At 53.6% G+C, this 16,046-nt stretch overlaps 1 protein-coding gene across 1 annotated transcript in view; it reads left to right on the top strand.

Moving 5' to 3' along the window:
* The window catches only part of LOC106736752 (ras GTPase-activating protein 4), a 46,320-nt gene that overhangs the window by 23,972 nt on the left and 6,302 nt on the right, over positions 1-16,046 (top strand). The window contains exons 5-14 of the mRNA XM_006270746.4: positions 2,232-2,361; positions 6,535-6,616; positions 9,035-9,166; positions 10,303-10,394; positions 10,826-10,943; positions 11,730-11,883; positions 12,259-12,323; positions 13,080-13,192; positions 14,281-14,473; positions 15,396-15,533. Coding sequence (XP_006270808.2) covers positions 2,232-2,361; positions 6,535-6,616; positions 9,035-9,166; positions 10,303-10,394; positions 10,826-10,943; positions 11,730-11,883; positions 12,259-12,323; positions 13,080-13,192; positions 14,281-14,473; positions 15,396-15,533 — 1,217 coding nt within the window. The remainder of the gene's footprint in view (positions 1-2,231; positions 2,362-6,534; positions 6,617-9,034; positions 9,167-10,302; positions 10,395-10,825; positions 10,944-11,729; positions 11,884-12,258; positions 12,324-13,079; positions 13,193-14,280; positions 14,474-15,395; positions 15,534-16,046) is intronic.

Raw genomic sequence — 16,046 nt, 5'->3', positions numbered from 1 at the left:
TCTGTGCCAGTGCCTACCAGCCCACAGTGGGCCCCTTTTCAGGGCTGGGATTGCTGCTTCTATCATCACTGTGCACTTGCCTGCCGGGGGAACAGAAGTGAAACCAAGCCCATGTCAGCCCTCTGTGTGTGTCTCGACATTGGACACTTGGCCTGCCTGGACGGCTTGGAGCTTTTCAGCAGTGCCCAACCTTCCAGGAAATAAGGGGGTGGGAGCTGAGTTCAGGTGGGGGCATTGGCTCTAACATCTGCCAAACCAGGAATTCCTCACTCGTGTCCCTGTAAATCCACACAGGTTGGGTCCCAGCATAAAGGCTCTCTGCCCTGCACTGCCATACCCAGCACTGTACAAGCCAGCCTGGCTGCAGGACACTGCAGTGTTCCAGCCGAGCTATTTCAGAGGTTATAAACAGCCATTGTCTGGAGCAGGATCAGCTGTGTAGGGATACATCCCAGCAGAGCTGCTCCACTTTATTGATTGGCATCTACAGGTGTAACCCCAGTGGGGTTGGGGCACTGTCCCAGGCCACTCCTGGGGCTTCAGGGGCCTGATCCTGTGGAACAACAGCCCCCATTCAGGTTCCCCCTCTTGCAGGTGCATGCCTCGAGTCAGGGTCCAGCAGCCTAAAACACGTGCTGCGGGGAATTCCTGGGGTGGGCAATAAACTAACAGACATCCCACTAGAGATGTCACAACCCACAAGTAGGTTTGGTCATAGCAACATTTTTGGGCTCATGGAACATGACAAGGGGCTAGGAAGTCACTCGCAGCTTGTGCCACTATAAATATGTTTATAGTGGCACAAGAGCAACATCTGTTTGCACCTGGAGCAGGGTGCCCTGCATGCCATAAGGCCATGCCAGCTTTTGCTTGCGTTGACTGGTATAAGCACTACCCATCAATGCTGATGCAGTGGCCAGAGCCCTGGGAAGCAGGATTCACAGAGGATGTGCCTGGTACCAGAGTAGCATGGCTGTTTATTCAAGCAGGCTTTTGGACCCAACCCGCTGTGCTTATCAGCAAGGGCTCCAGTGATGCACATTTAGAGCTGATCCCCACAGCTAGATCCAGCCCTCCCTCCCCACTGCAGCTGGGTCAGGAGGGAGGAGAGGCTGTGAGCTCAGCTGAGGGTCCAGACATTGGGCATACCTGATGTTGGCAGTCCCCTTTGCGGGGAAATGCCTGCCTGTGATTGGAGGAAGCCATCTCCCACCTGCCTTGGGGATGAGTCATACAGGTCTCTCTCTGCTCGAGTCCCCTCTTCCTTGAGGAGGCAGCTCACGTCCTCTGCTTGCTGTCATGCAGCCCAGAGATAAGGGCAGAGGATATCTGTGGATGGAGGAGGCAAGGAGGAGCAGTGGCCTCCTCCCTGCACCGCACGTGTCTGCTTCTGTGGCTGGGCCAGGCAGGTTTTCAAGGACTCTGGAGACCAGGCTTGTTGTTTACATCCCAGAGAGGCCAGTGATCCTGGGGGCAGCAGCTCTGAACTCAGCATGTTGGGCAGGGGAAGTGCTGCCATGTGGCAAGTGGCTGAGGGGCAGATAAAGCTTTTTGCCATTAGGTCCTGCTGCCGGTGATGGAAAGCTGTTACCTTGGAGGACTGCTCAGCCAAATGAGTAGAAGGGTCCCATTCGACCTGGCCACAACTCCATGTGGCCCATGTCAGGCTGTTCAGGTTTTGGGGGCTGCAGGCTCATGGGCCATGCATTGTATGGGTTGTGTACCATGGGGCAACCTCCTGGGGTCCCTGCCACCGCACAGGCCACTTGTTTTCCTGCCTTGCCATGGCAGCCAAGCTCCACTCACAGCCATGTGTACAGCCCAGCTCCTCCCCCGAGCTGCTGTGGGCAACTCAGACCCTCCCCTGACCCTCTCCCCCCATGCCATCTTGGCTCAGGAGATGCACATCTGTTTCCTCCGAGCTAGCCTTGAGGCACTGGCAGTCTGGGACAGTGCTCTGACTTCCCTATGGAAGGAAGACTTTACTTTCTCAGGGCTGGAGCCTCTTACCTGGCATTAAGTTCACTGGCTAATATATGCAGGACGGTGTGGGTCTAGAAAATGTGGAAGCAGTGGCTTGGCTGTCAGGATGCCCGGACTCTGTGCCTGGCTCCATCACCACTTCACCGAGCAACCCTGATTAAGCAAGCAGGACAACTTCTCTAGGCCTCAGTTTGCCCATCTGGGGTGGGGAGATGCACCTCTGAGCAGGCCATTCCCCCTGTGTCCAGGCTACAGCGGCTGGCTGAACCTGACGGAAATCGATCCCGACGAGGAGGTGCAGGGGGAAATCCATCTCCTGATCGAGATCCTGGGCAGCAACGTGGCACGGAAGCTGCGCTGCAGGGTGTTTGAAGCCAGGTAGGAACAGAAATGGGCCCTCGGGAGGCGGCTGGCGAAACACATGCAGAGAAATGGGCAAGGGCAGGGGAAATGAGGGAGGACTGGAAATCCTGCTGCGTTTCCCTGTGGGCGTCCTTGCAGGTCTGGAGCCTCCCTGCCTCCCGGGAACTCTGCAGTGTCTACCCAGCTGCGTGGAAGCAGAGTCATTTGTTTGGAGCTGATGTGGTGTCTAATCCACCCCCGTGCAGCAAAGCCTGCGACTCAGGCAAGCAGGAACGTGGGCAGGAGGGGCACTGGGAAGCCACAAGCATCCCGCTCCCCCAGCCAGGCATTGGCTTGGGATCCCCTTAGCGTGAGTCATGCAGCTCTGAGGAATTTCCCTCCGTGCTCACGCAGGCACTTGACCTTTCCAGCTAAATTTGGCTGCAGGAGCTCTTGTGTGAACGCCCTGTGGGCAAGCGGTGAGCTGACAGACCTTTCCCATCTCTAATTACAGCTGCTCTAACAAGCGGGAGACTCACTGCGGGTGCCAGACAGCAAGCAGGCCAGGGCCAGGGGGCGAGAGGTGCAGTAGGTGTGAGTGGGGGTCTTGGCTGGTGCTTCCATTTGGCAGCTTTGCCCAGAGTAGTGAAACCCTTCGATGGGGTGACCTGGATGCAGCTGGGGACTAGCCAGAGCTTTCCCTGCCCTCTTGCCCTCAGTGGCCTGCAGCCAGCTTGGCCGGGGCCTGCCTCCCTGTCCACGGGAAGTGGCTGAGTGATTGTGATCTGGCTGCACCTGTAATGACCCTCTGGGCTGACATCTTATCCTGGTGGGTGTCAGTGTCACGCTGGGAGGGAGATGCAGATGCAGACGGCTCCCATCTGGCCCTCAGGGAATTGCTGTATTCTCCTCTGCGTGGAGGACTGGGCTCACAACCAGGCTGCCTCTGAGTCTTATCTGAGGCGGGTGTAGAGCTGGGTCACTGGGGTCTTTCCCTTGGGGCTCTTTCCAGGGCCTCTGTCTTGCTTATTTGAAAAAGATCCTGTGTAGCAGCCTCTCAGATGTGACTCCCTCCCTGTATACACAAACCCCATCTCATAGCCTCCTGCTGAGCCCCATTCACCAACTCGCCTGGAGTCCTCCCTTCCAGGGACTCTGCAGGCTTCCTGAGCTGCTGGCTCTTATTCCTCTCATAATTAATGTTTGTTGATTACAAATTCATTTAACATTCATATGGGGGAATGGGACCTGTGGGTCCTGATTTTAGTGTTTGCTGTACAGCCCTTAACAGATAAGGGATTACCTAGAAATCTCACAGTCTAGGGTACAGATTTGACACTCTTTTTTGCAGAGCAGAGGCAGACAAGGAAGAACCCATCCTTGTTCTATTGGCAGATCTTGTCCCCTAACATCATCATGTCAGGAGGCACCGGTGCTGGCCCTCAGCTGCTGCAAACTGTCCTGGTCTTCCAGGGAGCAAGGTCATTTATTCTCCAGAGGGAGAATACAGAGGGAGTGCTGTCTGATACCAGCAGTAGCTGGGGCCCTTGTGAGTCACAGAGACATCCTCCTAGTAATGCATCCTCCCCCTGAGTCTCTTTAAGCAAATAATAACCCAGCATCCCCAGAGCCTCCCACAGATGTGCTGTTTCAAAGTGGCATCAAAAAGGTGACCCTGCCCTTTGAAGTCTGCTTGGGGTAACCAGCAGAGCCCTGCACTGTTCAAAGCAAAATGTAGCATAGGTGATCAAAAGGACTTTGATGCTACTGCAGAGGTGTGTTTAGCTCTCAGCCGACGGTGTGCCTTGGAGGCTGGATTGTGTGTAAGGGAGGGTTTGCACAAAGCAGTCTAAGTCCTTCGCTTTTTTCTTTCTGGGTTCGTTGCATCTTCTTAGTCCAAACCATCCATGCCAGCTATTTACCCTTTGCTTTTTGCCTCTGGAAAACCATCTGCATTTGATACATCGTGGTTCATCAGCATGTAGCAGCTCCAGATTCACCAGGGAGAACCTGCGTCAACAGGACTCAGTCTGCTGGGCTAATTTAAAACAGACGGAAATTGTCTTATAGAAAAAAAGTACCCTGGAGAGCATAATAAACAGGATGGCTGTGTCTTTGAAACCAAATGGGGTGGATTTTTCTGCTCTAGAAGGACAAACAAGACAGGAAATGCCATATGTGAAAATGCCGAGTGCCTGGTCTGGAATTACAGGGGTGTAGGTTGTAGCTTCTAACTTTGCTGAGGAATACCTGGAAAAAATGAATGGGGCACTTTGGGGTGGGGGAAGGGGAAAGGCAGGGAGTCTACATGTGTAAAGGTCCTTATTGGGCAATTCTGCAGATTCTTCTGGAAATTGATGGGCTTCCCTCCCCTTTCTGGTGCATCGCTGTAATCTGCATGGATGAGTCATCCGATCAGAAATACGGTGCAGCTAGCAAAAGGCTTGTCTCCAGGGATGCTGTCTACAGACAAAACTCAGAATAGGTTTATTGTAAGCAAAATAAGATGGAGAAAGACCTGCCCTCAGCCCATTGTTGAAAAGATTCCTGCTAATATGATCAGGTTGTTGTCAGTGTAAACAGCATATGCGTATCTGGAATGCAGACAAAACTCTTGGGCTAGAGGTGATATCTTTTATTAGACCAGCTACATAGTAGCAAAAAAAATTCTTTCGTTGCAAGTTTTTGGGTCCAAACACACTTTGTCAGACGGAGGATAATTCAAAGATTGTGGAAGTTCTCCTAGGTAGAAAGGAAACTTCATCTGGAACGCCACACTGGTCTGGCTGCCTATGTGGAAGGGGATGTGACAAAGGCAGAGGGGCTCAGGAGCAAGGTGATGGGAATGGTGAGAGTCTGGAAGAGCCGCTGACCAGGAGGGAGAGAATGGGAGACACAGTGAAGGCACGTAACATGCTGAATGGGTGAGAAGGTAAATCAGATCCGATGCCTCCCTTTTCCCAGTACAGGCTCAAGGGAGCATATGTTGATGCTTTGGCTTGGGGAGTGCATAGCCATCAGATGTCCTTGACTGGGCATTTTTATAATGAATGTGAATGTCCAGACTTGAAGCAGCAGGTTAAAGGAGAAGGTAAAACACAGAGAGGACCACACACTTCCATTTTTCCAGGCATCGGCTCACCACCAGCTGCTGGACATTGGAAGGCGAATCCTTGGCAGTGTGATGCTGGCCACTGGCTGAGGCAGGATACTAGACTGTGTGGACCACTGCCCTTCTGCCCTCCAGCCAAGGTCATGGCCTAGGAATGGAGCCTGGCCTCCCCAAAGGCATCTTCTCTACTCTGCAGCTTTTGGGAAGGGATTACCAATTTTTTGTTTTTGTTTTGTTTTTAAAGAAATTTTTCATGTTCCAGCCAAATGAAGTCCAAATCCATGAGTCAGCCCAGAACCATAAGTGACCCTACGACCGGCAAACATCCTCCACCCCACACGGGCTTTAGATATTTCCAACGTATTTGGTGGGCATCCTACGTGCAGGCCCAAGCCTAGAGGCTTGGGGTTCAGAAGCCCTCAAGTTTCTCCTGCCCTCAACCATATGGCCGCAGGAGCAAGCTAGGGAGGAGCCTCCCACTTCCATAAAGTGGGCATTAAACCCCTACACCTTGGTGGGTGCTAAACCACACCAGAAAAACAGTATCCCCGGTAGGGCTTAAGGAAAACTGCCTTCTTGGACCCAGATACATGGTGTTTCTCCTACCAGGGAAGGGAGAACCAAGTTGATAGCCCAGGGAGCTCCCCTGGAGAAGTCCCCATGCTGCCATGTGCTTCCAGCAGCCACCCTGGTTCTGCTGGGCCTGAGCCAGCCCGGGTGCAGTCCAGTGCAGTCCAGTCTGTGGCAGGGAGCCGGAGTCTCCTGTTCGTGCCCAGAGCCGCATGATATGGGTCCCAGTGCAGAGCCCAGTTTTTCTGCAGATCTGCCCAGGCCTGGGACATGTTCCTCTTTCCTCCACCTATTTCTTCCTTTGATTCCCTACCCTGGGGATTTCTCCATCTGTTTGTCCCCGTTTGTGTGCAGCCAGCGGGAGGAACCAAGGAGAGGCCATGTGAGCGGGTCCCTTATGGTTGTGCAGGGAGCCAACCTCCACTATGCTGGGCACTCTGTTCTCCACAGCAGCCCGAGCAGTTGGAAGCCCGTGGTAGCAAGGCGAGGAAGGCCCTTTTTCTTCATCCTCCTTCTCTCTGCTTTAGGGACTTGGCTCGGAAGGACCGCAACGGTGCCTCTGACCCCTTCGTGAGGGTGCGCTACCACGGCAAGACCCAGGAGAGCTCGGTGAGTCTCAGGAGCAAGACCTCTTCATGTAAGCGGGTTGTCTTGAGTTCCCCTATGGCTGCAGGACCTCCCTTGCCACCCCCATTCGCAAGCAGGGAGGCAGGAACCTGGTCAGCAGAGGGTCCCATCCATGTCACTGTGTCTGTGGTGGAAGCAGCCTTGGACTGGGTTAGGAGGGCACAACAGAGCCATTCTTGTCCCCTGGCAGCAGTGCTGGAGGAGCAGGGCTCCAGGCACACCATCCCCTACCCTGGCTGCTGCTTGTTGAGACCAGTGGTGATACCTGGAGGCAGGTGGAAGTCGGTGCCCCTGTGGGGCTTGACTCTGAGACTGTGCATGGCTCAGTGAGGAAAGTGTCACGGGAGTGAGCAAGGCTCCTTATTGTTGCCACTGTTATTTTTGATAGAAGACAAACTGGTGCAGCTTCTCTACCAGTCTCGCTGCCCTTTGCGGGGCCTGAGCCAGACTCCCAGGGTCTGAGCAACCCTAGAATATGGAGGAGGGCTTAAGTCCATGCCCAAATTTTTCAGCACCGACTCATTCCTGGTGCCCTCACAACTCCTGGCAGGCCTGCGCTCTGGTGGGGCTCATGCCACAGCAGGAATTGGCCTGAGGAGGAATGTCACTTTTTCCCTGATGGTAGGAGGCTGTGTTTGCTGCTGCCAGTTTTCAGGGGACTCATGGAGGTCCTGTTTCAGAGGCTAACCGTCCATCTGCTCTGCAGTGTGCCAGCCACAGAGCACGGAAGCTCATGCCTTTGAGCAGCAATGGAGCAGGAGAAAATAAATTAGGTTCAGACCTGGTATGAATCTGTGCTCAAGTCCCCTCTTGCCTCCATAAAAGAAAGCACAATCTACATGCTACTTTCGAACCTAGTGGTTCTCAGACTTTTTAGATTCAGGGCCCCCGCTTTCACTCTTTTTTAATTACAGAAAAATAACAGAGCAATTCTGTTGCAAAGAACCCAGAAAGGCCGCAACAGGACAGAATGTTCTTAATGCCGTGGCTTCCTATTGGAAATCTCGGGTTATCTTGCGAGTCATATATAGGTGTTTGCATACCTAATATTGTTAATATTGCATAGCACCCAGCAGCAGCCTTAAAAGGATCTCACTGCACCCCAGGCGGCTGTAGCACCCTGGCTGAGAATCACTGGTTTAATCACAGTGGAGTTGCCCTGTCTAGATAGAACTGGCTGGGGCTGTCTGGCAGGGATCCTCTCACCAGAAACCTGCGTAATATGGACCTAAAGCTTAGGTTTTACTTTTTTTTTTGTTTCAAGAACTCGTTTCACCAAACTAATGTGATTAGAAAAAGCCTCAGAGTTACAACCAAAAAGTCCCATCAGTATCGACAGCCACAAATGTTAACCCTACAAATCATGAGATCAGCTTAAAATCTATGTTTTCTTTTAGAAACAAACATGTCCTTGTTCTTTCCTCTCTGGGGACTTGTGTAATTATTTTTACCCTTTCTTGGACCATGCTAGAAACTTCCCATTTTGAAACGAGTGGTGTTAATCCCATGACTCAGGAACAGGAGCGTTCAGCGAAACAGCAAATATTGCAATAGTGGCTGTAATGCTGCGTGGACAGCCATAGGTCATGGCGACAAGTGGCTGTGGGGATTGCAGGGAGGTCTTTTAATTTTTGATTGAAACGTGTTTAGTGCCTGAGAATCGAAGGCCAGAGTTCTCAGTAAAGCTAAGGTCCTTCACCACCACTCTGGTAGGGTAAAGGGGCCTTAACAGGGCTGAAATGGGTATTACCTCTATTTGATGGCTCTGCCCTGCAAGAGCTGTGTCAAGGCTTTCTCGTAACAGTGAAACCGAGCAGAAAGAGAAAACCCAGAAGTGAAACCCACCAGCCCAACTCCACTGACCCACGGGGAAAAGGGAACGAAAACCAAGCGGGGTGACAGAAAACATGTTGACTGGCCTGAAACAACCCACTCCTGACTGACGGATGCATTAGACATCTGGGTTTGAGCTGTGCAAGAGCCACCTGGCTCTGCAGCAAGCTGCCCCGAAACCTGCAGCTCATGGTGCTCATGATCTTGAGGGTGCTAGAAATATGTGCCCAGCTGTTGTGGCTGTAGGACATCTCTTCAAAAAAAAGAAGAAAAAAAAAAAGGGCCTGATTCTCCTCTGCCTGGCTCAGTCCCATCTAGACAGTGGTCTTGCAGGGTGGGCAGATAAGTGAAGCCTCAAGGCAGGGGAGAAGGCTCCATGATCTGCAGGGTTGGCCGGGGCACAGGTGTGGATGGTGCTTTTCTTCCCCCCTGAAAGTTCATGATTTGTCCGGGTTAATCGGCTCAGGGACTCAGCCGGGCTCCTTTCTAGAGCTGTGCGGGGGAGGAGGATTACACGTCCCTTCAATGAGGAGGATTAACACAGCTCCGCCTGGCCTTTCCTCACAGGTGGTCAAGAAGTCCTGCTACCCCCGCTGGAATGAGACCTTTGAGTTTGACCTGGATGAGTCAGCCACTGAGAAGCTCTGTGTCGAGGTCTGGGACTGGGACCTCGTCAGTAGGAATGACTTCCTGGGCAAGGTGAGGGAGAGCAAGCCATGGCTGTTTGCTTTTTTGGGCTGTTTACAGTCAGTAGTCATTCTTACAACGATTAATGTTCAAGTACAACAGATTAGACCTGAGGCTGGGAATTAAGGACCCCAGGTTTTATCCTTGGCTCTGCCACTGACTCCCTTTATAACCTTGGGCATGTTGCTTCCCAGCTCAGTGGCTCAATTTCTCCATCTGGGAGACAAAGGAGGAAGGTTAGCGGGTAGAGAACTATCCCGGGACTTGGGAGTTTGCACCCAGGTCACTTTCCTCTTCTACTCACTCCATAGCTGACCTCAGGCAAGTCACTTAGTCTGTCTCTGCTTTTACCTCTTCAGTATGATGGAGGCAGTGGCACTGCTGTACCTCACTGGGGTGGCATGGGTCTAACGTGAAATGTTTGGGTCCTACAGTAAAGGGAGGCCAGCAACATGCCTGAGAGATCAAAATCTCGTTCTCATCTGTTGTAAGATGCTTTGAGATTCTTGGATGAAAAGTCCTCTAGGAAGTCCAAGTGGTTTTATGAAAACCATTGCAGTCCTGGGAGACCTAGAGGAAAGCTCCTAATTTGAGAGTTTCTCAGCTAGACTCAGCTGTCCTAAAAATGCTTTTCTGGCAGGAGCACAGCTTTACTGGGGTTCAGTTCCTCTCTGCCACCAACCCCCTACTTGACCCTGGGCCAGTCCCTGGATCCCTCTGAGTTTAATAAAATGTCCTTGCTCCTGCACTTCCCTGTGTAGTCCTCAGCGGGGGGCTCTCTCTCCATTGGTGAATAGGCAGTCACTGCTGTGACTGCCATGTAGTGGAGCAGACCCCAGCTGACTCAGGGATCAGAAGCAGTTGAGCTCATGCTAAGCTCCAGGCTGCAGCAGCTAAATACCAAGGGGTTTATCTCAGCAACTTCGGGAGGAATGTACCCCGTGGGTATGTGCATTGCCAAGGACTGGGCCCCAATCTTAGCCATGGCCTTGAGGGATTGTTATAACATGAGCGATTAGTCAGAAGAACATGAGACTTAGTCAGCAAGACCATTACCACCACCAATGCCTGAATTGCATGAACACCGGCTTGCTGTGAGCAGGGAGACAGGAGGGGCACATCTCACTTTCTCTTGCCTTCTTTCTTAGGTGGTGTTTAATATCCAGGGCCTGCAGACCATCCAGCAGGAGGAGGGCTGGTTCAGGCTGAGGCCAGATAAATCCAAGCCAAGAGTGGATGAGTGAGTCTCTGTCATTTATCCTGTCCTCTCCTGGGCAGGCTGAGGTGACGCCCCTGATCATGATGCCCCTGATGCTGCATGGTGGTGGCGCCGGTGCATCAATAGGGGTGCGCTCCCCTCTGCATCAGTACTGGCCCCGCACCTCCCTGACACTCCATGCTGCCAGGAGTAGCATGGGCATCTCAGTAAGGGGCCCTCTCTCCTCGGCATCTGCCCTGGTCCTGCTGCGCCAGGGGCCCCAAGAAGCATGGAGCAGTACACATGAGTGAGGAGGGAGCGCTCTCCCCCCATGCCTGTTTCTTCACCCTTGTTAGCAATGCTGTAAGGGAGCAGCAGTCAATAGCATTCCTGAGTGCAGGGAACTGGCCCCTTACTGGGCTGTGACATGCAGGGCATCCTTTCACTGTGGTTCTCTGCTCCATCTATTTCAGAGGCAACCTGGGCTCCCTGCAGCTGCAGGTGAGGCTGCGGGATGAGACAGTGCTGCCTTCCAGCTACTACCAGCCACTGGTCCAGCTGCTCTGCCAGGAAGTTAAAATGGGACCAAAGGTGAGGTGGCTGCACCCGCTCGCCCCATACAGGATGGCGCTGTGGGGCTGCCAAACATGGGAAGCACCTGAGGTGTCTGCCCACTTCTGGGCAGGAATTTACAGTTATAGAAGGGACCATTATGAGTCTCCTGCCTGGTCTGGGTAATGTCAAACGGTCCTGTCAAACGGTTCTGTCCCACAAGCTTTCATGCAATGTCCCTGACATCTCACCAGACTGAGCATTTAATGGGCCTAGAGGGAAAACCACCCCTTGCTCCTAGACATGGCTCCTTTAAAACTGACTGTTTGTAATTAAATATAACTATAGGGTATTGCAAACTAGGACCCCACAGTGCAAGGGGCTGCACAAGCACAGAGGGAAGAGCTGGCCTCTGCTCCAGAGAGCTTACAGTCCAACAGAGGGAAATGGACAAAGCTGCACAGGGGAAGATGGCAGGACACATGCCAAGGAGATGGCCTGGCTCTCTCCCAGTGACTAGCCTTATGAGAGGAAAGGTGCCTGCTGAGGGGGTTACTCCTTTCACTCATATGAAGGAGGGTTGTCCATTTAGCATGCTCAGTGCAGGGCTCCAAGCCACCCTGTCAGGCCTGGTAGGGTTTGTGATACTGGCTCTGCTGATGCTAATGCTGCATCTGCCCTGCAACCTTCACTCATCAGGGCTCCAAGCTGGGGTCTTTCACCAGCATCCAGAAAACCCCTCTGGAATATGACACCCTTCTCTGAGGGAAAAGGGCTTGGCCTGGCCTCTTCTGTTCCCCACAGCCCACACTTTTCTTCTGCCAGGATGGAAAAATACCCTTGATCACCCTGATCGATGAGACCACCACGGCCGAGTGCAGGCAGGAAGTGGCTATCAACCTTGTGAAGCTCTTTCTGGGCCAAGGGTTGGCCAAAGAGTTCCTGGACCTTCTCTTCAAGCTAGAATTGGACAAAACATGTAAGGCCCAAGGCCATGGGCACTGCTGCGCATTATGGCCTTGGAGTCACTGGGGAGCCTGTTGGTCTGGGACCCTCTTGACCTCAGTTATGGGGTTGCGAATCCTTTTTCCCCCATAATTTTGCCCAGGGGAGGGAGTGTCAGCTGCCTTTGTCTCTTCAAGCCCCCAAAAGCATCAGGTGGGTTTAAGCTGAGTTCTGAGACGAGGCTGTGGGCCCCTTCTTGTTTTCCCAGGCTAGTTCACCCATCAAGTTTATGTGCAAAATTGCCTGGCCTGCCTCTGCTCGGCATGTGCCAGGCTCCATGCGGATGAAGCCAGGCTCTGTGCTCTGGGGGCTTCTCATGGGTAACTCTCCTGCTCCTTTGTTTTTGCAGGTGAACCAAACACATTATTCCGGAGCAACTCCCTGGCCTCCAAGTCGATGGAGTCCTTCCTGAAGGTGCCTGCCCCGTGCGCTCTGCCCGAGCCTGTGAAACCCCTCACGCTGCCCCCTGGGGTGGAGAAGCCCCCTGGGGCCAAGGAGTTTCCCCTGCAGTTGCAGTCCCTGGTCTGCTCCATGGAGGACATTTGTTAAACTGATAGGACACTTTACCTTTGGCCAGTGCTAGGAGGTCTGACAGGGGCACCCCCAACCCCCACCTTGGGACCCTTCCTTTGCTCCAGCAAAGGGCATGGTCGCCCATAGATCAGAGACAGGCTTGAAGTGGAACCCCATGACTGGATGCAGATCTGTGCACTGCAGCCAGTCCCACCTGCTCACCAGGCTGTGGGGAGAATCTCCTGATCATGAGCAGTGAGGAAACGGGGCCCTGAATCAGCTGCTGCAGGTGGGAACTGCCTGCCAATGTTGCACCCATGTCTAGTGACATGCAGGAGGGTGTGGGTGTGTTTAAGGTACCTCCAAGGCTTTCTCAGGCTGGAGGGCTGCAGTGGAGAATGTAACTGGAGATGCAGAGTATCCAGTGTTCCCCTTAGGAAGCAGACAAAGCATGTGCTGTGGTGGCAATGGAAGGGGAGGAGAGAGACAGGCTTACCTGAGGGATTCATGGTTTTGCTAGCTAAAAACAAATGGGATGTCTTACAGGGAGACAAGACGCTGCAGTACATACTAGAGAGGGAGAAAGAGAGAAAGTGTGTTTGTGTAACCTGGTGAGCCTGTGGGTACGTGGCTTACATCACAATCTATCTCACACAGGTAGCAGGGATGCAGTATTTGCACAGCATCCTGGGGCCAACAATTAACCGTGTCTTTGAGGAGAAGAAGTATGTGGAGCTGGACCCCAGCAAGGTGGAGATTAAAGATGTTGGGTAAGGGTTGAGCCAAGTGTCACACCCAGCATGCTTCCCTGTTTGGGGTCAAAGCAGAGAAAAGAGGGAGAAGGGGCAGGGGCTCAGCCCCAAGGGCTGAGACACCAATATGCCAACTGCCAGCCCAGCCTGTGCCCTGGTCCCAGGCACTGGGCCTACCTCCTTGCCACCTGCCAGGGGCCTGATCCTCTTCTCACATGGCTATAAAGGAGGAATAACAGTGGTATAAATCTGGTGCAAATAAGATCTGGCCCATGATCTTGAAAGGCCAGAGTCTGGGGACCCAGAGTGGTCATTTGGCACCACTCTGCTAACATCAGAGGTCCCCACTCATCCCTGGCACTGGATCTCGCACGCAGCCACACTCTGCTACCTAGAGCAGTAGCATAGTTGCATAAATACCAGCCAGCAGGTCCCTGTCTGTCTGTACCGTGGACCTCTGGAGGATGTTGGCCCAGTAGCACCAGAGGGCTGGCATTCAGGCCAGTTCAGAGCTCCGGATCCATGGCTGGGAAGGTGGAGCTCCCACTCTTATCTCTGTGTATGTCACCCTGTAAGGCACAGGCATGGGCTTCTGTGGGGCAGGCTCAGGCACCTGAGGCTGGAGAGCTGTATTAGCCTGGTGTTAATTAACCTTGCTGGGAAGAAGAGTAAATTATTATGGTGTGGTGTCCAGGCTCACATGCTGCTACTGCTTCCAGTGCCCAAGCTGCCTCAGTCAGAGGTGTCCCTACCCTGTGCTGCATTGTGCAGTGGAGATATGGTGTCGGTGCCTCTGAATGCAGACAAATCACTGTGGGGTCACATGATGACTTAGAAGTGGGTGCACCCAGCAGCTGCCACACTTGCTCATTCAGTGGCCTGCATGTCTCAGCAGCTAGGGCTGGGCTCTTGGGCCCCCCTGCATTCACCAGTGGTGCAGTACCCAGCACAGTGCAGGACAGAAGAAAATCCTTCCTGACCCAGCCTGTCACCAGTCAGCCCTGAAGCATGTGGGATGCTAATACTGTCCCCCAGCTGAGCAGCAGTTGAGAGCATTTGGGCCCACAGTGGGTCTTGCCTGAGTGTGTTTGTCTGGCCCCTGGCAGGTGCTCAGGGCTGCACCGGATCCAGACGGAGAGCGAGGTGATCCAGCAGAGTGCCCAGCACTTGCAGTCTTATTTGGGTGAGCTCCTTGCCGCCATTGCCAAGTCAGTGAAGATGTGTCCCGCCAACATCCGTGCCACCTTCCGGCAGCTCTTCACACGAGTGGGAGAGCGTTTCCCCGAGAACAAGCACAAGGTCAGTAGACTGGTGCTTCTGGGCCTGGTCTGTCTGGTGTGGGGCAGTGCAGGGGAGCAGGCACTACAGGGCCCGGGAGAAGGCTGCCACACTGCCAGAGGGACCATAACTCCTTGGGGCACCCTGTGGGAGAGACTCTAAACTGGAGGACACCTGAAAACCCAAACGGTTCAGATGCAGAGACCTGTTTGTGGTGCCCTACAGAAGCTGTAGTCCAGTTGTTTTGTGCTCTCATCCCTTTCTCTGGGCTGGGCTTCCCAGCCACACTGTTTCCCCAGATGCACCATGGCTAGGGGCTCCTATATGTACCATGCCCTTGCCTTTCCCCAAGGGAAATTCTGTTACGGAGATGGGGTCCAACCCATGAGCCAGGCCTGCAGAGAAGACCTGGGGTGTGGAGAGTGTGAGATGCAGCTCCCGCGACACCCCGTGGCAGCTCTGCAGAAGGACACTTGAGAGCTGTCCACAGCAGTGAAAGCAGGTCGTCTTTGCTGTGGGATCCACCTCCAATCCTAGCGGCTCGTGATTGTGAAGGATCGAGGGGCTTTTTGAAGGAGAGCGGCATGAACCTCAGTGCCCACTTCCTTCTGGCCCCTGGAATGACATCCTGCCTTCCCTGAATTCCCCTCCTGCAGCTTATACAGGAGGAAGGATTCTCCCGAGTCCTAGTAAACAGCTGACACCTTCCCCCACCCCAGAGCTGGTTGCATTGTAGGGCTGGGTGGATACACTGGATGGTTTCTGCAGCATTTTGAGATGTCTCAAGGCCTTGATAGCCCTGGAGGGTCCCATTCTGGTCTGCCTTGCACAGATGGTAACAGCAGTGGAGCCCTATGCCAGTGCATGTGTGTGTGTGTGTGTGTGTGTGCACGGACATGCACCTATCATTGCACATCAGTGTCGATGAGTGATTTCCCCACAGAACGTGAAGTTCATCGCCGTTACCAGCTTTCTCAGCCTCCGCTTCTTCTCCCCGGCCGTCATGTCCCCCAAGCTCTTTCACCTGCGGGAGAAGCACGCAGATGCCCGTACCAGTCGCACCCTGCTGCTTTTGGCTAAGGTGAGCCCTGGGATGCGCTGTCAGCGTGTGTGTGTGTGTGTGTGGGAGAGGTGGGTCTTGTGCCTCAGGGACCTTTGGGGTCCCTGTGAGCATGCCCCAGGGCTGTGTGTTCTTTTGGGCAAGCTGAAAGATGCCTTCATGGATCGGGATGGGGCAGTGACTACTGGGCACTGACTCCTGGGCAGTGGATAGATTTGGGGTCCCCCAGCAATTGAAGGACCCCCTCCTACAGATGCCATGGTTGGGTGAGATTTCTGTGGGGAGGCCTCCGGGGGGGAATCTCGAACCAGTTGAGTCAGTCACACAGGCAGAGAACTGCTTTGCCTGTGTCCTTCCAGCTCCATAAAGAGCCCCTTTCTCTGCCGTGAGGAATGCTGCTGGGGGTCTGGTCTCCTGGGGAGTCCTGCAGTGCCAAGTGGCGTGGTCCTGCTCTAGTCTTGTCCAAAGTGTACAGGCCTCTTTGATGGCTGCGAGGCACCTTGGCTGCTTTCTGGGCATGCCATGAGCCCTGCC

The sequence above is a fragment of the Alligator mississippiensis genome, chromosome 14, assembly GCF_030867095.1.
Source record: "Alligator mississippiensis isolate rAllMis1 chromosome 14, rAllMis1, whole genome shotgun sequence".
Taxonomy (NCBI): Eukaryota; Metazoa; Chordata; order Crocodylia; family Alligatoridae; genus Alligator; species Alligator mississippiensis.
Note: the sequence above shows the minus strand (reverse complement) of the source record. Positions and strands in the feature narration are given on the sequence as shown.